Below are 22,897 nucleotides of genomic sequence, written 5' to 3'. Positions count from 1 at the left end.
TTCTTTTCCTCTTCATTGTTCCACTTTAATTTCATAACTGTGCATGGTTGTCATGCCTTTCCATTTTAATTTAATGTAATACTGAGGACAGTCAACATTAATGCATTATCCAGATGAATAAGTATATTATAGCAGCTCTGCTTCAGATCTGTAAGTTCTGTCTGCCCTCCCTGATGTTTTGGGCTTTATTTCATAGATCCCACAATCTTTCTTGCAAATTTCCCATCACCCATGATTTCCATGCTTTTTCTCTGTCATAGTATTACAGCTGCAAGCAAGTGCACTGCTTAACTTTACCAAAAGTTCAGACGTGACAAGTTGAGCATGATTGGACTTTATTAAGTCCTTTTCTTGCCCGTAACCTGTCTTTCAAAAGCATTTTCTTTGGCAAACCTATATATTTACTTATGACAACAATAAGCCTAAATATTATGTTTGTTAACCATCAAGCATTTTTTGTGCTTGTAGATTTGCTATTTGACACTAATTTGAGGATGAATCAATGACTCCTAGTTGACCTAGCAAGAGACACCTTATTTGCAGTACCCTGCCCCACCTTACTCAGCAAATGTAGTTTTTATGATAGCCATTTAAAATTTTATTATTAATAATTAATAGTAGCAACTCTGCCTGAACTGAGAAATTGAATCCTAACTAAACTGAGGTGGCATAGTTGCACAACATTTTACAGCACCAGCAACCCAGATTCAATTCCCGCTGCTGTCCGTAGGAGTTTGTACGTTTCTCCCGTGACTGCATGTTTTTCCTCTGGACGCTCTGGTTTCCTCCCATAGTCCAAAGACATGCCAGTTGATGGATGAATTGGTCATTGTTAACTGTCTGGTTTGACCATTTGACCTATTCAACAGTCTTTGTCCTCTGTTCTAGTTCTCAGTGGTCCTGCTCAAGCCCATTTACAAATGTCACAATGATTGCCTGGAAGGAAGAATAATCCACAGCTCATTAATAGCTATCTAATTCAATCGTTCTCCCTGCATATTCTTTTTTTTTATTATTAGTTTTTTTATACCTCCCTGCATATTCTGCCTTTATGTTTCAAGTACAGAGAATGCTTATCTAAAATTATTTACTATACTGCTTTCATGTTGCCACCAAGCCAATCTGTCTCTTCCCTTTTCTTCCTTTCTCATGCATCCTTTTGATCCTCCTGCTCCACACTATCCCTGCTTTGTCTAGATTGCCTTATCATCTCCATTCTGTTCCCTCAACCTGCTGCTGCTACTTAGATCTGTGCTCATCACTTCTGCTACTTGATTTTAATTGAATCATTCTAATTGAGTTTTTACTGCAACCTTGGCATGAAATTGCCCTGAACTGGCCAATAATGGCATTTTGTCATTGAAAATGGCAGGTTCTCCTTCTTTAATCTGTGTGTTCTTTGAGTATGTTTCTGCCATTTAGCATTACTAATGTCCACTTTGTTGATAATGTGCAGGTACAGCTGGAGCATGTGTAATACTTTGCTGGAATCCCTTAAGAATCACAGAAAAAGAAACATGGAAAACCTACAGCACAATACTGGCCCTTTGGCCCACAATGCTGTGCCGAACATGTACTTACTTTACCTAGGGTTACCCATAGCCCTCTATTTTTCTAAGCTCCATGTACCTACCCAGGAGTTTCTTAAAAGACCCTATCGTATCCGCCTCCACCACTGTCGCCGACAGCCCATCCCATGCACTCACCACTCTCTGTGTAAAAAAAACAAACAAACAAACAAACTTAGGACTTGGAATCAAGTTAGGACTCCATCACTTAATCTCCAGGAGCCATTGGTACATCTTCCACAAATGTGTAATCAGCTCAACATTTTGCTCTGCTGTTTCACTATTGGCACAATTCTTTTTTTTTTCCTTTTTCCAATCTTTTTATTATCATTAATAATAAGTACAAAATACAATTGATATATTAATAAAGGGATTACAAACATACAAATTCCCATTACACATGAAATAATACATAAGCAATAATTACAATATAAATGAGTTTTCCCAAAACATAAACCATACAGTATATGTATGAACGAGGTAAATCTAGGTATTGCATAATATATATTGGCACAATTCTTAGTAAGCTTAATTTTAAATTAGGTTCCCTGTGCAGAATTACATCGTGAGTACTGACCTCATTCCACTGCTTACTAACTGTCTCATGATAAATCACTCAGTATGTATACTGTACAGTCTATAACTGTACTTTTAAAAAAAAGGTATCAGATGTATTTAATATTGATTCATTGACAAATGGGCCTGGTGGGGAGCATTTTGTCTGTGATGGACTGAGCTATGACCACAACTTTTTGTAGGATTTTCCATTCAAAGTCATTGGTGTTTCCATACCAGGCTCTGATACGGCCAGTCAATGTACCCTCCACTACACATCTACGTAAGTTGTCAGATTTTTTGATGTCGTACCATATCTCTGCAAACTCCTGAGGAAGTAGATTCAGAACAAGAAGGCAGTGGGAGAGCACCTGAGGTTTTCCAGCGGGAAGACATTTTGAGTTCTCGTGGGAAGAGAGAGGCCAGATTGCGCAGGTGTGTGACATCTGCCTGTTGAGCGCGAACAGTTTAAAAAGAAGGCATCCATATCCAGCGGGCAGCGGAGTGAGAGGCAGCAGAGTGAAAGGGCTTTGGCAGTAACGGGATGAGGTGAGGCAGTTGTTCATTGCAAAAGGAGGTAGTATGTCTGTGAGGCCAGTTTTCTGTGGTCAGTGTCAGATGTGGGAGGTCCTGGAGTCTCCCGGCGTCCCGGACGGCCACATCTGCACTCGGTGCATCAAGAAGCAACTCCTAGGGACCGTGTTAGGGAACTGGAGCTGCAGCTCGATGACCTACATCTGGTCATGGAGAGTGAGGCGGTGATAGAGAGGAGTCACTCCGGGGCCACGGGGGACAGAGAAATGGGTCACAGTCAGGAGAGGGAAGGGGAAGAGTCAGGTACTAGAGAGTACCCCTGTGGCTGTACCCCTTGACAATAAGTACTCCTGTTTGAGTACTGTGGGGGGGGACAGCCTACATCAGGAAAGCGACAGTGGCCGCGCCTCTGGCACAGAGTCTGGCCCTGTGGCTCAGAAGGGTAGGGAAAAGAAGAGGGTGTCAGTAGTGATAGGGGACTCTTTAGTCAGGGGTTCAGACAAGCAATTCTGTGGACTCAGGAAAGAAACTCGGATGGTAGTTTACCTCCCAGGTGCCAGGGTCAGGGATGCATCCAAGATATCCTGCAGTGGGAGGGAGAACAGCCAGAGGTCGTGGTACATATTGGTACCAATGACATAGGTAGGAAAAGGGAAGAGGTCCTGAAAGAAGACTACAGGGAGTTAGGAAGGAAATTGAAAAGCAGGACCTGAAAGGTAGTAATCTCGGGATTACGGCCTGTGCCATGCGACAGTGAGTATAGAAATAGAATGAGGTGGAGGGTAAATGCGTGGCTGAGAAATTGGAGCAGGGGGAAGGGATTCAGATTTCTGGATCATTGGGACCACTTTTGGGGTGGGTGTGACCTGTACAAAAAGGATGGGTTGCACTTGAATCCCAGGGGGACCAATATCCTGGGGGGCAGGTTTGATAGAGCTGTTGGGGAGGGTTTAAACTAGCTTGGCAGGGGGGTGAGAATCAGAATGTGAGTGCAGGGATTAAGGTAGAAGGACAAGGGCATGATGCTAAGAGGAAGGACAGGTAGCAGACAGAACATAATTGTAGCCAGTTAAAGGGGTTGAAATGTGTCTATTTCAATGCTAGGAGTATTAGGAGCAAGGAGGATGAACTTAGAGCATGGATTAGTATGTGGAACTATGATGTTGTGGCCATTACTGAAACTGGGTTGGAGGAAGGGCAGTATTGGATGATGCAGGTCCCGGGGCTCAGGTGTTTTAAAAGGAATAGGATGGGAGGTAGAAAAGGGGGGGGGAGTGGCATTGCTGGTCAGGGATAGTATCATGGCTATAGAAAGGGAGGACGCTGCAGAAGGAGTGTCCATGGAGTCAGTCGGGTGGAAGTCAGGAATAGGAAGGGATCAATCACTGTGCTGGGAGTAGTCTATAGGCCCCCAAATAGCCCTTGGGTCACCGAGGAGCAGATAAGCAGGCAGATTTTAGAATGGTGGAGGAAATACAGGGTAGTAGTTATGGGAGATTTCAACTTCCCTCATATTGACTGAATTTGTCAGGTGTCAGGTGTGTTCAAGAGGGATTCCTGACACAGTATGTGGACCGGCCGACGAGAGGAGAGGCTATACTGGATCGAGTTCTGGGTAATGAACCTGGTCAGGTGACAGACCTCTTGGTGGGGGAGCATGTGGTAATCTATGTATACCTGATCAGGATGAGGTCGAAGTAGAGCGGGCCTATGTGCTGGACAATGTGGAGATTAAGGAAGAAGAAGTGCTGGATCTTCTTAAAAACGTTAAGATTGATAAATTCCCAGGGCCGGGTATGATACACCCCAGGTTGTTGTGGGAATTGAGAGAAGAGATCGCAAGAGCATTAGCCATGATCTTTGAATCCTCTTTGGCTGCAGGGGAAGTGCCAGAGGACTGGAGAACGGCAAATGTAGTTCCCTTGTTTAAAAAAGGTAATGGGGAGAAACCTGGGAACTGTAGACCGGTGAGTCTTAAGTCGGTGTTATGCAAACTACTGGAAAGGATTCTTAAGGATAGGATCTACGAGCATTTGGAGAAGTACAGTCTACTCATGGATAGTCACCATGGCTTTGTGAAGGGAAGATCATGCCTCACGAGCCTGATTGAGTTTTTTTGAAGAGGTAACAAAAGAAATTGATGAGGGTAGGGCAGTGGATGTGGTCTACGTGGACTTTAGCAAAGCATTTGACAAGGTCCCTCATGAGAGACTCATCCAGAAAGTCATGAGGCATGGGATAAGTGGAACCTTAGCTGTTTGGATAAAAAATTGGCTTAAAGGAAGAAAGCAGAGGTTAGTTGTGGAAGGAAAGTATTCTGCCTGGAGGTTGGTGACTAGTGGAGTCCCACAAGGATCTATCCTGGGACCCCCTGCTCTTAGTGCTTTTTATAAATGACCTGGATGAAGAGGCGGAAGGATGGGTGAGTAAGTTTGTGGATGACACGAAGATTGGAGGAGTTGTGGATGGAGCTGTAGGTTGTCAAAGGTTACAAGAGGATATAGACAGGATGCAGTGTTGGGCAGAAAAATTGCAGATGGAGTTCAATCCGGACAAGTGTGAGGTGATGCATTTTGGAAGGACAAACCAGAAGACTGAGTACAGGATTAATGGTCAGTTACTTAGGAGTGTGGATGAATGAAGGGACCTTGGGTTTCAAATCCATACATCCCTCAAGGTTGCTGCGCAGGTTGGCAGGGTAGTTAAGAAGGTCTGTGGGATGCTAGGCTTCATTAACGGGGATTGAATTCAAGGGTAGAGAAGTCCCATGTTGCAACTCTACAAATCTCTGGTGAGACCACACTTAAGAGTATTGTGTTCAATTCTGGTCACCTCATTATAGGAAGGATGTGGAAGCTATGGAGAGGATGCAGAGGAGATTTACCAGGATGTTGCCTGGTTTGGAGAACAAGTCATATGAAGCAAGGTTAGCAGAGCTGAGACTTTTCTCTTTGGAGCGTAGAAGAATGAGAGGGGACTTGATAGAGGTGTACAAGATTATGAGAGGCATAGATAGGATGGATATTCAGTACCTGTTTCCCCGGGCACCAATAGCAAACATCAGAGAGTGTATGTACAAAATTAAGGGAGGGAAGTTTAGGGGAGACATCAAGAGTAAGTTTTTTTACACAGTGGGTTGTGAGTGCCTGGAACGACTTGCCAGGGATGGTGGTGGAGGCTAAAACATTAGGGGTATTTAAGAGCCTTTTGGACAGGCACATGGATGAAAGAAAAATGGAGGGTCATGGGGTAGTGTGGGTTTAGTACTTTTTTTTAAAGGATTATATGGGTCAGCACAACATGGAGGGCTGAAGGGCCTGTACTGTGCTGTAGTGTTCTATGGTTCTAGAGGTGATGCCGTGCTTTCTTTGCAATTGCACTTACTTGCTGGGTCCGGGACAGGTCTACTGAAATAGTAACACCCAGGAGTTTAAAGTTGCTAACCCCCTGCTCCTCTGATCCTCCGATGAGGGCTGGGTAATGGACATCTGGTTTCCCTCTTCTGATGTCTTTAATCAGTTCCTTGGACTTGCTGACATTGTGAGAGGTTATTGTTCAGATTTTAAATCTCTCCTATATGCTGATTCATCACCTTTGATTTTGCCCACGATAGTGGTGTCATCAGCAAACTTGAATATGGCATTGGAGCTGTGCTTAGCCACACATTCACGGATGTGAAGCAAGTTGAGCAAGGAGCTTAGCATACAGTCCTGTGGTACACCAGTGCTGATGGAGATCATAGAGGAAATGTTGCCAATCCAAACTAACTGGGGTGTGCAAGTGAGGAAATCCAGGATCCAATTGCATGGGTATAGAGGCCAAGGTCTTGGAGCTTATTGATTAGCTTTGAGGGGATGATGGTATTGAATGCTGAGTTGTAGTCCATAAACAGCATCCTGATGCATCTTTGCTGTCCAGATTTTCCAAGATTGAGTGAAGAGCCAGTGAAATGACCTCTATTGTGGACTTGTTGCTCCAGGAGACAAATTGGAGTGATCCAAGTTGCCTCATGAACAAGAGCTGATATTGTACGTTTTTGCAAATAAAACGAAGCGAGGCGTTCACAAACAAGAGAAAATCTGCAGTTGCTAGAAATCTGAGCAACACACACAAAGTGCTGAAGAAACTCAGCAGGCCAGGCAGCATCTAAGAAAAGAGTGCAGTCAACATCTCGGGCCGAAACGTCAACTGTACTCTTTTCCTAGATACTGTCTGGCCTGCTGAGTTCCTCAAGCATTTTGTGTATGAGGCATTTTATGTTTAATGAAACCTGTAACACATTTTATTGAACTCCAAAACCTAAACACAAAAGTACGCTAAAAATCCGTACATAACAATGTCATCACGTCAGACCAGCTTCTTAAAGCGAAACCCCAACTCAATGTTACTACTACTACTACATCGACTCAGGCCTAGCGGGTTCAGGTTTAACCCTCTTATCTATGATAAAAGTGATTGCTTCTCATTCCAAAATGTGCAACAGGCCATCGTAAGAGGGCCTAAGGGGATGTTGGTTGTGCATCATGGCAGACTAAAACAAACGAGGCAGACTGTAGATCACCGGGAACCCAAGAGTGCTGTACACATGATGGGAGTTGGAATAGGTGAAAAGGAATTGAATTTACTGAGGAAGGTGGAATGCTGTTGAGAGGCTGACCAGGCAGTCGTGGTGGCAGGAATGAAATCACATGGCACTTGTAACGATTGCCCATGTACCACCTCCGCAGCGGATGACTGCAGGTCCTCTTTTGGAGCAGTTTTGATCTATAGCAGGACCCATGGGAGACAATCCTGTCAACACTCATTGGTCAGGGAAGGCCTCAGAGCAACCGTTTAAGGAGCAGTGAAACCACTTGCATAGGCCTTTGGACTGCAGGTGATAAGCTGTGATGTGATGTATACTAATACCAAAGTTCTGGGCCTTCGCAGCCCAGGGGTCTGAAATGAATTGGGGACCACAATCAGGGGAAATATCGGATGGGGAGCTAAACCGAACAACTCGGGTACCGATGAACGCCCAAGTCATGTCTGCGGCCATCGTCGATGCCAGTTTGTATGCATCCTCCCAGCCCAGATGCGAGAGGTGTGTGAGGAGTTGAAAAAAATCCGTCTTCATTTTGCAGGCATGATGGGGAAAGGACAACCAGTTGAGATATTGCACTGGACAGAAATGCCAGCTTTCTTCAACTTAATGTCAGCCCATCGCAGGCCCATGACTGTTGTTTGGGAGGTCTGGACCTGTGGGTCAGTAACTTGGTCGCTGCCTTGCCAGCATAGACAAGCCCTAGGTATACAGCTTCAACAGCTGGCCAAGAGAGGCCATCGACTAAGGCATTATTCTTCCCCTTGAGATGTTGTATATCCTAGAATATGTATGCCAGGCAGTGTTGCTGCTGTGCAGACCAAGGGTCTGATGTTTTGACTATCGTGTGCACATGGGGGTTTGTGGTCAATGAACGCTGTGAAATGACAACTTTGGAAGAAAACAAAAATGGTGGACAGTCAGAGAGAGACTGAGAAGCTCATGGTCAAATGTGCTGTACTTCCAGGGGAACGGAACTGCTGACTGAAAGAAGCAAGTGGCTGCCACACACCTCCTACCGACTGTTTGTGCACAGCATCCACAGCATTGTTTGTGGCATCAGTATTAACGGCTGTGGGTGCATTGGGGAGCGGGTGTGTCAGTATGGTCTCATTAGAGTTCCTTTGGCATCATCCAATGCCCTGGTCATGTCTGCTGACTAGTCAAGCACCTGATACGGGGTATTGCCTTCAAGCGCACCACTCAGGGAGAGCAGCAGCTCGCGGAATGAAGCGGTGATAGAAATTTGCCATACCTAAAAACTTCTGTGGTTTTTTTGTAGTACGGGGCGATGGGAAATCCACGGTCGCAGCTACTTTGATGGGAGTGGTTTTGCACCTTCTGCAGAGATGCGATTGTCGAAAAAATCAATGGTTGACAACGCAAACTAGCATTTAGCAGGGTTAATAATCAACCTGTGTTGGCTTAAGCGCTCAGAGTGTGCCTAGGTGAGATGCGTGTTCCAATTTGGACGCACTGATGGCAAGCATGTCAACCAGGTAAACAAAAAGAAAATCTAGGTCTTTGAATACAGAGTTCATCGGCTGTTGGAAAGTCTGTGCTGCATTTTTCAGTCTAAATGGCATGTGCAGAAATTCAAAAGCCAAACAGGGTTATTATAGCTGTTTTGCAAACATCCTCCAAGCACATTGGCACCTGATGGTAGCCCCTAACTAGATTGAATTTGGAAAAAAATAACTTTCCAGCTAAACATGCTGAAAGGTCATGCATGTGTGGGTAATGATCGGGGGATGGTGGCCTCATTAAGGCATCGGTAATCACCACATGGGCAGCAGCCACCATCTGACTTGGAGAACATATGGAGGGGCAACGCCCAGTTGAGGTCTTTCCATATTGGCAACCTCTGCCTTCATGGTTGCCAGCTTTTCTTGGTCTAGTCTATGCATACAGGCATGGACTGGCAGGCCAGTTGTGGGAATGTGGTGCTCGACTCCACGTTTTGACACTGTAGTGGAGAGTGTGGGCTTGGTACAGTCTGGGAGTTACCCCAGCAGTTGAGTAAACTCACAAACAGTGGTGCATGAGCTTGAAGTTACTGATGAAGGTGGGGAAGTTACTGAGGAAGCTGGGTAACAACCCAAAGTCCTTGACATCCGCAAGCTGGCAGTTCTTAAGATAGACTAACAGTCCTTGGGCACACAGGAAATCCACACCGATGAGAGGTGTAGTCACTTTAATCAGGATGAAATCCTATGTGTAACATCACCCACTGAAGTAGAGTGTTTCCCATAAGTTTGGATCTTGCTACTGTTGGTGGTCTTCATTGAGGTTTCGTTGCTCTTTGCCTTCTCATCAATTGGTGATGCTGGCAACACACTCACTTGAGCATCTGTGTCACATAAGATACATCACCCTAAAAGGGTGTCCATATTGAAGAGTAGATGACCCTGGCATCTGAAACCCACGGTGTTCCCAGACCTCTGCTGTCCCAATGAGCTGGCACTGTCGAAGCTGCAAGACATTTGGCACTTCCTAACATTTGTACCAAAGCAAGCATGGTAAAAACACAGGCCCAGTGTAATCTATTTCACAGCCACGTGCATCCTTATGTTGGGGGCCTTGCTGACTGGGCTTATTGAGATAGAGAATTAAGGAGGAACGATACATTGCTATCCAGCTGAGTGCAGAATATCAACCATTTTAGCAAGCATTCTATAGTCCACCATGGGCTGTGAACTTGATCAGACTTTTGCTGTATGATGTTTCCTTTAAAAATAAAACAAGGTTGGTGATTTCCCAGCGTGTGGTCCATTAGTTCTGAGGCTTAGCATTACCGAGACTGGGTAAGAAGAGCAACTGTTTGGTGCACTTGTACTCCGATATTCCAGAAGACTGTAAAAGGTGAGTTTTCAGTGATTGGTATTTATCACGTTCAGATGGGTGTTCAAGCAAACTCGACACTCTCGCCACAGTGGTATTCCTTGCGACACTACCATATAGTAGAATTTGGTGTCGTTGGCAATGATTTCTAGCAGAGCAAACTGGGCCTTAGCTTGTGCAAACTGAGCGACGGCATTTTGCTCCCAAAGCTGGCAGTTTCAAAGCGACTGCATTGGCCGAAGTGTTCAATAACTCGAATCATCCTAGAGCATCGTGGTCACCACTGTAGGTATTCACAAATAAAATGAAACAAGGTGTTTTATATTTAATGAAACCCATAACACATTTTATTGAACTCCAAAACCGATGTACACAAGAGTGCTAAAAATCCTTATGTAACAATGTCATCACATCAGACCAGCCTCTTTAAGCAAAACCCAATTCAATGTCAGTGATTGTAAATGATGTGCATTTCTCCCAATTATGTTACCCTACAATATGTTTATCACCAACCTCTCAAAACACTTCACTGTGGTTGCAAGTCCAGCTGGGTGATAGTCATCAAGGCAGGTCACCCATGCTCTTCTTAGGCACCAATATAATTGAAGACTTCTTGAAGCTCATTCCTGTATAGGGTGGCAAGAATTTGACAGTAGAAATTATGACCAGATCAGCCATAATATTTTCAATTGGGAAAAAGGATAGCAAGGTCATATGGCATACTATTTTTATTTCTTAAATTTTTATCTAAAGCTGACATTCTGATCCTACAACCTGTTCATCGATATCGATGTTACTTCCATGTGCTAAAGTCCAGCTGCATTTTTATCTAAAGCTGACATTCTGATCCTACAACCTGTTCATCGATATCGATGTTACTTCCATGTGCTAAAGTCCAGCTGCAAATAAAACTCTCATCCCTGCCCTTGCTATGTGCAGACTTGAACAGTCTGATCTTCTCCAGGGTCTTCCAAGTCTCCAAGAACCTGTCATCTGCACATTCCCTCTCTCACACCAGGTACTACTTGCCGATCTGATGAAGGGTCTCGGCCCAAAACGTCAACTCTTTATTTCTTTCCAAAGATGCTTCTTGACCTGCTGAGTTGCTCCAGCATTTTATGAGTATTACTCTGGATTAACAGCATCTGCCGAATCTCTTGCGGTAACTGTTTGCCCATTGCTGCTTTCTTCTGGATCCAAGTTGGATGTCATCAAATTTTAAAACTTCCATTGCCTTCCCATTCCCCAGCTCGAATATCAGTCCCTTTTTATTGTTATTGTTAATACCAATGCCACCATCTAATCTGGAATTCACCCCTTTCAGATCATGCTTAAGGTTTACTCATCCTATTAGGATGTTGTCCATTTTCCCTAAAATCTTTTTTTTAGTATTCATGTCATTTTGATTATGTTCTTCTGATGTTTTGTTCTGCTGAAGATGCCATGTCAATAAAAGTTATGCAGTTACTTTAGTTACAGTAAGATTAGTATGGAATGACTTTTCCTTTTTAGAGACTACCTTGTCAATGATTGGTTTTAAATACAAAAATTTTGTACTAACTTGATAATCAGGCTTTAAGCAACAAGAATTTTACCTTGTAAAGTAAATCTATTGCCAAATTCCTGAGGTCTCTGTTGGTCAGGGTCGACCATGGATGTTACATCCTAGTTGTCTAGATTTGCAAGCTAGGGTAGTACAATATGGAGAGCAAGCTGTTGCAAGATCCCCCTTTGATGAACCCAACGGAATGGAAGAGCCCAATACAGTTTGGCACCAGCATCGTTGCAGGAGTTGCCAGTCAATTTTGAACTCAATGTAGGACTGCCTTAGGGACTCAAGGTTCGGATCTTTTCCCTCAGCATTTACACCAGTAGCCTCACCCCGTGAGTGGGTATATCCGCAAGACAGCAGAGGTTTGAGATCAGAGTTTTCCCTCCAGATGAGCTGCCAACCATGGCTGATGAGTCCCACCTGCCCAACGTGGCTGGCTTTAAGGTGCCAGTAACCCACCTTTGCACCTTCTCCTGACAGTAGAAGAGGTTCCATCAGGCTTAGTAGATAACACACAAATGAAACTAGGGACTGGATTTGGTTGTCAGTGGCAGAGACCGTTGGGAGCATTTAATAGGTAGTGGCAACTTACCCCCATTACCGCCCCCAGGTATAACAAACTTGAGGAACTGCCAAACCCCAAGTCATTCAAAACCTTACTAAAATAAATGATGTAACTACAGCATTGCAGATGTAGCATTCAAATAACCCAAATGATTTCCCACATTCACCCTATTCATGAAAATTACTGAAAAAAATTACAAGCCAGGAGGTTATTCAACTCATTATATTTGTGCCATTTGAAGAATTAACCAATTTAATTCCCATGTTGTAATGATACTCTTGTAGCCCTGCAGGGTGTGGATTTTTTTTAATGTGTTGAGTTTTTCATCCTTTACAAATCTCCATTTTACTTTTAAGAATAAAAAAAAATCACTTGTTTGCCAATTATTTGTGCTTCTGTTTTGGTTACATCCTCTAATGTGGACCTGGATCTTTTAAGACTTGGACGTGAACGTGCTAGGATGGTAATGTTTCAAATCAGTTGGAAGAGATAACTGTGATCTGATTTAAGCTTTAACAATCACTCAATGTATTTATTTCCTGGCTCTCCTTTCAACCTTGGTTCATGCTTCCTCCATTTTTGTTCAGGTAAAATAGTTCTGCAAGGAATACTTTCACAATATTTGTGATATTGAATAGAATAATATTTATTCTACTCCTTGAGTTTCATTGTTGTAGTAAGTATGAAAGCATATGTGAGAATTTTAATCTTCTTGAACTAACCCATCAAAATTATTTATTTAAAAAAAGTCATGATTAATAAAAGTGAGAGTCAGCTCCTTTATGATTACTAAAACATATGCCTACTTTGTTCTGTACCTTTGTACTGGGAGTGTAATGCTGAAACTGCAGAAGTAAACGTGGCTCCATTTGAACTTTTATGACTGAATAAAATCATTCACAGACCATATTATTTGCCTTCTGAGGAGGAAGTGGTTAAATAAAAATTTTCACCTACTTCAAAAGTGCACAGAAATTTCTTGTAGATAATATCTTTCACATTTTCTATTCTCATGGAATTATTTGAACAATGACCTTTATTTTCAGAATGCAGTTTCTAACATCTGCAATTTCGAATAACGTGTTACTATCTTTAAGTTGCTTTACATGCTTGTAGCAGTTGGTTTTTCAAAATGGTTTAAAAGAGAATGAAAACACAGATTTAATATACCTTACTTGGTCATCTGCTGTAGCACTGAACATGAGAAGATAAGATGATGCATAATGTCACACTACTGGGTTCAAGAATAGTCAGTGTCCTGAAGTGGTGTGGATAATTTGACTCACCACAACTCTGAACTGATTCCACAACTTACACTCTCACTTTCAAGGATTCTACAAGTCATGTTCTTGTATCATTTCTTAATTATATACACTATTTGTTTTCTTTTACACATTGGTTTTTTTCCAGTCTTTGCTGAGGTATAGTGCTTTTTAATATAAGTTCTATTGTATTTCTTATTTTCCTTTAAATGCCTGCAAGAAAATGAATCTCAAAGTAGTATATGGTAACCTATGTGTATTTCGATAATAAATTTACTTCAACTTGGACTTTATTCTTTAACTGAAGAGGAATTAAAACATGAAATAAGTTGGAATTTTAAAGCCATGCTTTCTTTTATTAGTTAATAATTGGAGATGGTACACATTCTCCTTCAATAGTATTGAGGTTGAGAGAACTGAGAGCTTCATGTTCCTAGGAGTGAATGTTACCATTTGCTCATCCTAAGCCAACTATATAGAACCACATCTAAGTAAGCCTACCAATTTCTCTACTTCCTTAGGAGGCTAAAGAAATTAGGCACGTCCCCATTGACCGTTTTATCAATGCAGCATAGAAAGTGTCCTATCTAGATGCATCACAACTAGGTATGGCAGCTGCTCTGCATGTGATTGCGAGAAACTGCAGAGAGTTATGGACACAGCTCAACACATCTCAGAAACCAGCCTCCCCTCCATGGACTCTATACTCAGTAAAGCAACCAGCATAATCAAAGACTCCACCTATCTCAAACATTCCATCTTCTTGAAAGCACATACCACCAGGTTCAAGGACAGCTTCTAACTCACTGTTTTAAGGCTATTAAATGGTTCCCTAGTACAATTAGATAAACTGTTGACCTCACATGTTCCTCGTGATGATCTTGCACCTTATTGTTTACCTGCACTGCACTTTCTCTGTTGCTGTTAAATTGTATTATTTCTCTGTTATTGCTTTACCTTGTTTTACCTCAATGAATTGTGTAATGATTTGATCTGAGTGAACAGTATGCAAGACAATACAAGCTTTTCATTGTATCTTGGTACATGTGACAATAATAAACTAATTCCAGCAGTTTAACTTTTGTACTTAAATATAATTTGTGTGATAGTTTGGAATAAGATGATGGGAAAAATGGCTGGATCATTGGATCTTACTTTTTGTTTTAACTGTGTCAGCAACAGTGATACCTGTCACTACTGCTGCCTCTCAACTCCAAGGACCCAGTTTAGTATCTTGCTTACTATCTGTAGTTTGCATGTTCTTACTATGATAATGCAAGTTTCTGGCTGTTTCTCCAGTTTCCTTCCACATTCATGTTCACTGTCTAGTGTTAATTACTTCAGGTATTAGAACCAAAGGGGAGTTGAAGGGTATCAGAGAGGAATAGAGTATGAATATGGGTATGAGGTTACAGGCATGCAATTAAATCAGTAGAAAGTTAATGAGATTGGGGATTCCTCTGCCAAGAGCCCACATTGACCTCTTGTATCACAATAAATTTCAGCTAAGTAATCATGTAATGGGTTTAAATACAGTACAGATGTTTTTTTTGGGTTAAATTATTTTGCCATGCTTTTGTTTCTGCAGAGTGGAGGCTCTGATGTGTCAAACTATATCAAGGGAGAAGATATCCTGGATATTTGGTTTGATAGTGGCATCTCATGGGCGAATGTGTTGGAAGGTTAGAAGTTAAATATTAATGGAAGTTACATATTTTAAATGATTTATATATTTTAATCTAAAGAAATGGTTTGAGAGTTAGATTTAAAATACAACATATAGCTGTTGTATATCGTTGTTGAATATCATTGAACAAGTTGGGAATTTTGTGGTTTTGAATAACTGACTTCATTTTCACTAAAAATTAGTACTAAAAACTGGAAAGGAATAAATTGTAGTTCTGGAAATCTGAAATAATATCAAATTTACCCTTTATCTCTGTCTATAACTCCACAGGTACTTAACTGATCTGAGTATTTTCAGCATTTTCAATTTTTATGTCATCTCTCAGTGGCAAGTTGTCTACTAATAGTAGAGTTGGTGAAACAGTTCCATTGTATGTGAATAATTAAGCTATGTGCAGAATTATTCAAAAGTTGTGAAACTTTGAAAAACATGGTCTACTTTTCCTGACTTATTTGAAGAGTTTACAAATCCTATGGATAAAGGCATTCAAGTAGATGTACAATATCTAGATTTCCAAAAAAAACATTTGGTAAGATGCCACATTAAGTGTTATTGTGAAAAATAAGAATGATCTAATGAATGGATTACAAAATTGTTCAAAAGGTGGAGATCAGGTAGTCAGTCGTTATTTTTTGAATTGTGACCAATGATGTGCTACAGGGATCATTGCTGGAACCTCTGTTATGTTGTTGGATATACTAATGATTTTGGTGAGAATCTAGGTGTTGATGATACCAAACTGGTGTTACAATGGACAATGAGGTAAGTTACCTAAGGTTACAACATGATATTGATCAACTGGGAAAATTGGCAAAGGAATACTATGTCAAATTTAATATTGGTTTGAAGTGATACATTTAAGTAGTGAAATCTGGACAGTATGGTATATAATAAAACTGAGCATTTGTAAGGCATTGATCAGACCACATTTGGAGTGTGGAGAGATTTTTGGGCCCCATATTTAAGAAAGGATGTGGCTGCATTGGAAAGATCCAGAGGAGGCTTACAAGAATGATACCGGGAATGAAAGGATTAACAAATGAGTGTTTGATGGCTCTTGGCCTATACTCACTGGAGTTTAAAAGAATCAGGTATCAGAATAGGGGCTGTGGGGAGGGGTGTGAAAATCTCAGTGACATTACTGAAAATATAAAGGCCTAGAGAGTAGGTATGGAGAGGGCATTTTCCTTCACGGGAGAGTGCTGGACAACCTCAGAATTTGGTTTTATTTTTGATTTGAGTAGCTGTATTTTTAATTCTTGAACAAACATCATTTCTGTTGAAGCTTTAATGATTTAGATATTCTGCAAGCTCACTCAATTCTGTAATATTAGTGTTGTCTGTATTCCTAATCAGGGAAGCTTTGCTCTGTCCTGTGAGGAAATAAAACCACTTGCAGAAAGGTTCAAATAAAACAAAGGATGATGAGTTCTCTCAAGGTATGCGTCCTGAGGGCTGGTCTATAACAAGCGCGATGTTGTGATAGATATGCCTGATCATACTACAACAGGAAGATTTTTACACATTCCAGAATATGCTGGAGTTTGTTCCTTTCAAGCTGGATATTTCATCTTCCATCTAAAGCTAAACATGTTAAAAAATTATGGATTTTAATTTTATAGTAGATTATAAATCTGTTAAAACTGCATAAATCATTTATTGCCAGTTTCTTTAACAATAAAAACTTTTAAGCTATGGTGAATATTAATACATTACAATTTTCAATGGGAATTGTAATTTAAACTACTTTGCAATGGGGATGGGACCCGGAGCAATGTAGCAGGATCCTCTTTTGAGTCAGTATGGTGGAAGTCAGGAACAGGAGGGGAGCAGTTACTCTGCTGGGGGTATTCTGTAGGCCCCCTGGTAGCAACAGAGATACAAAGGAGCAGATTGGGAGGCAGATTTTGGAAAGGTGCAAAACTAACAGGGTTGTTATCATGGGTGACTTTAACTTCCCTAATATTGATTGGCACTTGATTAGTTCCAATGGTTTAGATGGGGCAGAGTTTGTTAAGTGTGTCCAGGATGGATTCTTGTCACAGTACGTTGACAGGCCAACTAGGGGGAATGCCATACTAGATCTAGTATTAAGTAACAAACCAGGTCAGGTCACAGATCTGTCAGTGGGTGAGCATCTAGGGGACAGTGATCACCGCTCCCTGGCCTTTAGCATTATCATGGAGAAAGATAGAATCAGAGAGGACAGGAAAATTTTTAATTGGGTAAGGGCAAATTATGAGGCTATAAGGCTAGATCTTGTGCGTGTGAATTGGGATGATGTTTTTGCAGGGAAGTATACTATGGACATGTGGTCGATGTTTAAGGATCTCTTGCAGGTTGTTAGAGATAAATTTGTCCCGGTGAGGAAGATAAAGAATGGTAGGGTGAAGGAACCATGGGTGACAAATGAGGTGGAAAATCTAGTCAGGTGGAAGAAGGCAGCATACATGAGGTTTAGGAAGCAAGGATCAGATGGGTCTATTGAGGAATATAGGGTAACAAGAAAGGAGTTTAAGAAGGGACTGAGAAGAACAATAAGGGGGCATGAGAAGGCCTTGGCGAGTAGAGTAAAGGAAAACCCCAAGGATTCTTCAATTATGTGAAGAACATAAGGATGACAGGAGTGAAGGTAGGACCGATTAGAGATAATAGTGGGAAGATGTGCCTGGAGGGTGTGGAAGTGAGGTCCTCAATGAATACTTCTCTTCGGTATTCACCAATGAGAGGGAACTTGATGATGCTGAGGACAATATGAGTTAGGTTGATGTTCTGGAGCATGTTGATATTAAGGGAGAGGAGGTGTTGGAGTTGTTAAAATACATTAGGACGGATAAGCCCTCGGGGCCTGACTGAATATTCCCCAGGTTGCTCCATGCGGCAAGGGAAGAGATTGCTGAGCCTCTGGCTAGGATCTTTATGTCCTCGTTGTCCAAGGGAATGGTACCAGAGGATTGGAGGGAGGCGAATGTTGTCCCTTTGTTCAAAAAAGGTAGTAGGGATAGTCCAGGTAATTACAGACCAGTGAGCCTTACGTCTGTGGTGGGAAAGCTGTTGGAAAAGATTCTTAGAGATAGGATCTATGGGCATTTAGAGAATCATGGTCTGATCGGGGACAGTCAGCATGGCTTTGTGAAGGGCAGTTCATGTCTAACAAGCCTGATAGAGTTCTTTGAGGAGGTGATCAGGCATTTAGATGAGGGTAGTGCAGTTGATGTGATCTGCATGGATTTTAGTAAGGCATTTGACAAGGTTCCACACAGTAGGCTTATTCAGAAAATCAGAAGGCATGGGATCCAGAGAAGTTTGGCCAGGTGGATTCAGAATTGGCTTGCCTGCAGAAGGCAGAGGGTCGTGGTGGAGGGAGTACATTCAGATTGGAGGGTTGTGACTAGTGGGGTCCCACAGGATCTGTTCTGGGACCTCTACTTTTTGTGATTTTTATTAATGACCTGGATGTGGGGGTAGATGGGTGGGTTGGCAAGTTTGCAGATGACACAAAGGTTGGTGCTGTTGTAGTTAGTGTAGTGGATTGTCAAAGATTGCAGAGAGACATTGATAGGATGCAGAAGTGGGCTGAGAAGTGGCAGATGGAGTTCAACCCGGAGAAATGTGAGGTGGTACACTTTGGAAGGACAAACTCCAAGGCAGTGTACAAGGTAAACGGCAGGATACTTGGTAGTGTGGAGGAGCAGAGGGATCTGGGGGTACACGTCCACAGATCCCTGAAAGGTGCCTCACAGGTAGATAGGGTAGTTAAGAAAGCTTATGGGGTGTTAGCTTTCATAAGTTGAGGGATAGAGTTCAAGAGACGCAATGTAATGATGCAGCTCTATAAAACTCTGGTTAAGCCACACTTGGAGTACTGTGTCCAGTTCTGGTCACCTCACGATAGGGAGGATGTGGAAGCATTGGAAAGGGTTCAGAGGAGATTTACCAGGATGCTGCCTGGTTTAGAGTGTATGGATTATGATAAAAGATTAAGGGAGGGCTTTACTCTTTAGAGAGGAGGAGAATGAGAGGAGACATGATAGAGATGTACAAGATATTAAGAGGAATAGACAGAGTGGACAGCCAGCACCTCTTCCCCAGGGCACCAGTGCTCAGTACAAGAGCACATGGCTTTGAGTTAAGGGGAAGGAAGTTCAAGGGGGGTATTAGAGGAAGATTTTTCACTCAGAGTGGTTGGTGCATGGAATGCATTGCCTGAGTCAGTGGTGGAGGCAGATACACTAGTGAAGTTTAAGAGACTACTAGACAGGTATATGGAGGAATTTAAGGTGGGGGGTTATATGGGAGGCAGGGTTTGAGGGTTGGCACAACATTGTGGGCCGAAGGGCCTGTAATGTGCTGTACTATTCTATGTTCAGTGAATTGTATTACCGGTAGTTCTACTTGGCAAGTTTTTAGCAATATAACATATTTCATAGAAAAAGTATTGAACGTGTTTCGTACATGTTATTTTCAGTTAAATATTGCTGATACAATTGGCAATGTGACTTAAGGGGAAGAAAATAAACTTGTATTAAATGGGTTTTTAAACAATCACATTAAAGTAGTATCTCAAATTGAGACTGGGGATTCTTAGATTTGATTTGTAGATATGTGACAAGGACATAAATCCTGTTATTTAAATAAATAATAGCAACTGCCGAAATGCATAACAATTAGTTCAATAGCAACAATACAGCAGATGCAAGTCCAGATCATTTACTTTTGGGCATGCTGCTGAGAAAAGAATATTTTCCAGACCTCAAGATAGCTCCATTCCTTTCAGGATTAGACGAGAATTATTTGCATTGAACCAATCCATGCAGTAGGCAGGTGCAGCCTCAGTTGAACATCTGAGTTCATTGAAAGAACTGCTGAAGGTTCATTCAAGATTATTCGCCTGAATAAAGAATCCACAATGTACTAACTAGGAGACGAGAATTAAAGTATTCCCTTAATAGCTACTATTACTGTATTAGGTATGTGGGCATCACTGGCATTTAATTGTCCATTCCTCTGCTGTTGCAAAACAATGATTCACTATTTTAAATCATTGCAGTCTTCTGGTAAAGCTAATCCTGCAATATTATTGGTTGGGGAGTTTTATGTTTTGATGTAATGATAAAAGATTAATCTCCTAGGAAGGATGCTATAAGTCTTGGAGGGAATGACAAAGAAATTTGATCCCATGTCATTGTAGGAATCATTGGGAAAGAATTATGATCAGGTTTAATAGCATTAGCATATGTCATGAAATTTGTTTTGCTGCGCAGTACATTGCAATACTTAATACAGGTTGAGTACCCCTTCTCTGAAATTCCAAAATCTGAAAACCTCCGAAATCTGATTTTATTGTGAGTGCTGACGTAATGTCGCAAATGGAAAATTCCACAAGACACTGGGAAGATTCCCATGGACCAGCTGGAAAAATGAGCTGATAAATGCCAGATAGAATCTAATGCAGACAAGGTGATGCACTTCAGGAGGACCAACCAGGGTAGGTCCAACACAGTGAATTGTAGGGCACTGAAGAGTGAGGTAGACCAAAGGGGTTTGGAAGTACAGGTCCATAAATCTTTGAAAGTGCACTTTTGGCACATTGGCCTTCAAAAATTAAAGTATTGAGTACAGGAGATGGGATGTTAAGTTGAAGTTAACACATTGGTGAAGCCTAACTTGGAATATTGTGTGCGGTTTTGGTTGCCTACCTACAGAAAAGATGTAAATAAGGTCAAAAAAGTACAGAGAAAATTTACAAGAATGTTGCTGGTTCTGGAGGACCTGAGTTATATGGAAAGATTGGATAGGTTAGGATTTTATTCCTTGGAACATAAAAGATTGAGTGGAGACTTGATAGAGATATTCAAAAATTATGAGGGGTATAGATCAGGTAAATGCAAGCAGGCTTTTTCCACTGAGGTTTTGTGGGACTACAGCTTTAGTTCATGGATTAAGGGTGAAAGGTGAAAAGTTTAAGGGGAACATGAGGTGAAACTTCTTCATTCAGAGACTCATGAGAGCGTGGATTGAGCTGCCAGTGTAAGTGGCACATGTGAGCTCTATTTCAATGTTTAAGAGAAGTTTGGATAGATATGTGGATGGTTGGAGTAAGGAAGACTATGGTCCCAGTGCAGGTCAATGATCATAGGCAGTTTAAATAGCTCAGCATGTACTAGATGGGCCAAAGGGCATGTTTCTATATTGTACTTTTCTATTACTGTAAATAACCAGTGCAAAAAAAGAACAAAGAAAGCTCAGCTGTAAACAATAAGCAGCAGTCTAACGTAGGTATTACGGTTATCCAGGTGATCCAAGACTGAGTGGAGAGCCAGTGAGATTGTATCTGCTGTAGATTGATTGCAGCAATAAGCAAATTGCAGGGGTCCAGGTCCTTGCTTAAGCAGGAGTTGATTCTGGCCATGACGAACCTCAACAGTAGATATGAGTGCAACTGGACGATAGATGTTGAGGTGGCTCAACCTGCTCTTCATGGACCCTGGTGTGACTGTCACCTTTTTGATGCAGGTAGGAATCTCTGAATGTAGCAGTGAGCTCTCCCTATGTGCTTTTCCCTGCAGCCATAGAAGATGTAGCACCTCTCCCTACACCAGGGTTGGGCAAACTTTTTGACTTGAGGGCCACAAAGGGTTCTAAAATTTGACAGGGGGGCCGGACCAGGAGCAGATGGATGGAGTGTTTTGGTAATACACCTCATAAGAGAAAATAAAATATCATGGGATATGTAGAAAACATGTGCTTTAATTTCAATTGAAAATGAACAAATGCATTACAACAAAATATCTGTCTTTGAAGTCCCATGGTATTTAGCTATTTATTGAAATGACTTTTAAAACACTGAAAATTAAATGAATAAAATACAGCTTTTTTAAATAGTAACAGTTATTATTTTAAAGCACTGAAAATTCTGTTATCCTTCAAGATATTATCATCATCACTCTCCTCCTGACTGTCTTTATTTCAAAAACGTTAGGAGATGCAGGTCTACTTGTCCTGCTCCTTTTTATTCAATTGTCCCCTGTGCCAAAACTCAACAACGACCAGCACAAAGACATAACAGTGACAGCGCGCCATTATGCGGAGCGCATTATTTGATCTGGAGCGCATTTTTTATTCTGAGAACGTACGTGCACCTGCGCACTACTCATGTCCATCACTTAACAGAAATGACATGTAACATGTAAGGCTTATTGAAAAAAATATTTTCAAATGCATTTTTACATACCACAACGAAGAAACTTATTTTTAATTTCAGTGGGAACAGTGTTGTTGGTCTCCCTTTTTAGCCAGCGCATCAAAGTCTGGATTTAGTTTTGTTGTGGCGATTCTCAGGATGGATCTGAGGTATTGGTCAGTTAACTTGGATCTGTGGCTGGCTTTGTTGATGTTCATGACACTGAGCGCCTGTTCACACAAATAGGTCGAGCCGAACAATGCCAGCATTTTCTGTGCCGTCCTCCGGAGGTTTGGAAACACCTCTTTACCAAGTGAAGCATAAAAGTCATTCAGTTTAAGAGAGTTGAACTTCTCTTTTAAGACGGGGTCAGACTGAAGGTCGATCAGTTCCAGCTGTAGCTCCTCTGGTGCTGTTTCAGGATCTTGTGACAGGGGACAGGCCACCAACTGAAGTGACTTGTCAATTTTTTCAAAATCAGAAAAGCGACGGCAGAATTCTCTGTTCAGCGCATCCAGTGACTCGCTGTATTTTTTCACATTTGCGCCGGCCTCTTCCAGCGTGGCTA

General features: G+C 41.7%; 1 protein-coding gene across 1 annotated transcript in view; it reads left to right on the top strand.

The window, feature by feature from the left end:
• Window positions 1–22,897, top strand: part of iars2 (isoleucyl-tRNA synthetase 2, mitochondrial) — a 111,804-nt gene that overhangs the window by 33,587 nt on the left and 55,320 nt on the right. Inside the window, exon 14 of the mRNA XM_059985825.1 lies at window positions 15,048–15,141. Within this exon, the coding sequence (XP_059841808.1) occupies window positions 15,048–15,141 (94 nt within the window). The remainder of the gene's footprint in view (window positions 1–15,047; window positions 15,142–22,897) is intronic.

The sequence above is a fragment of the Hypanus sabinus genome, chromosome 12 (assembly GCF_030144855.1).
Source record: "Hypanus sabinus isolate sHypSab1 chromosome 12, sHypSab1.hap1, whole genome shotgun sequence".
Lineage (NCBI taxonomy): Eukaryota > Metazoa > Chordata > Chondrichthyes > Myliobatiformes > Dasyatidae > Hypanus > Hypanus sabinus.
The sequence above is the reverse complement of the archived record's forward strand: the minus strand, read 5'-3'. Positions and strand labels throughout refer to the sequence as shown.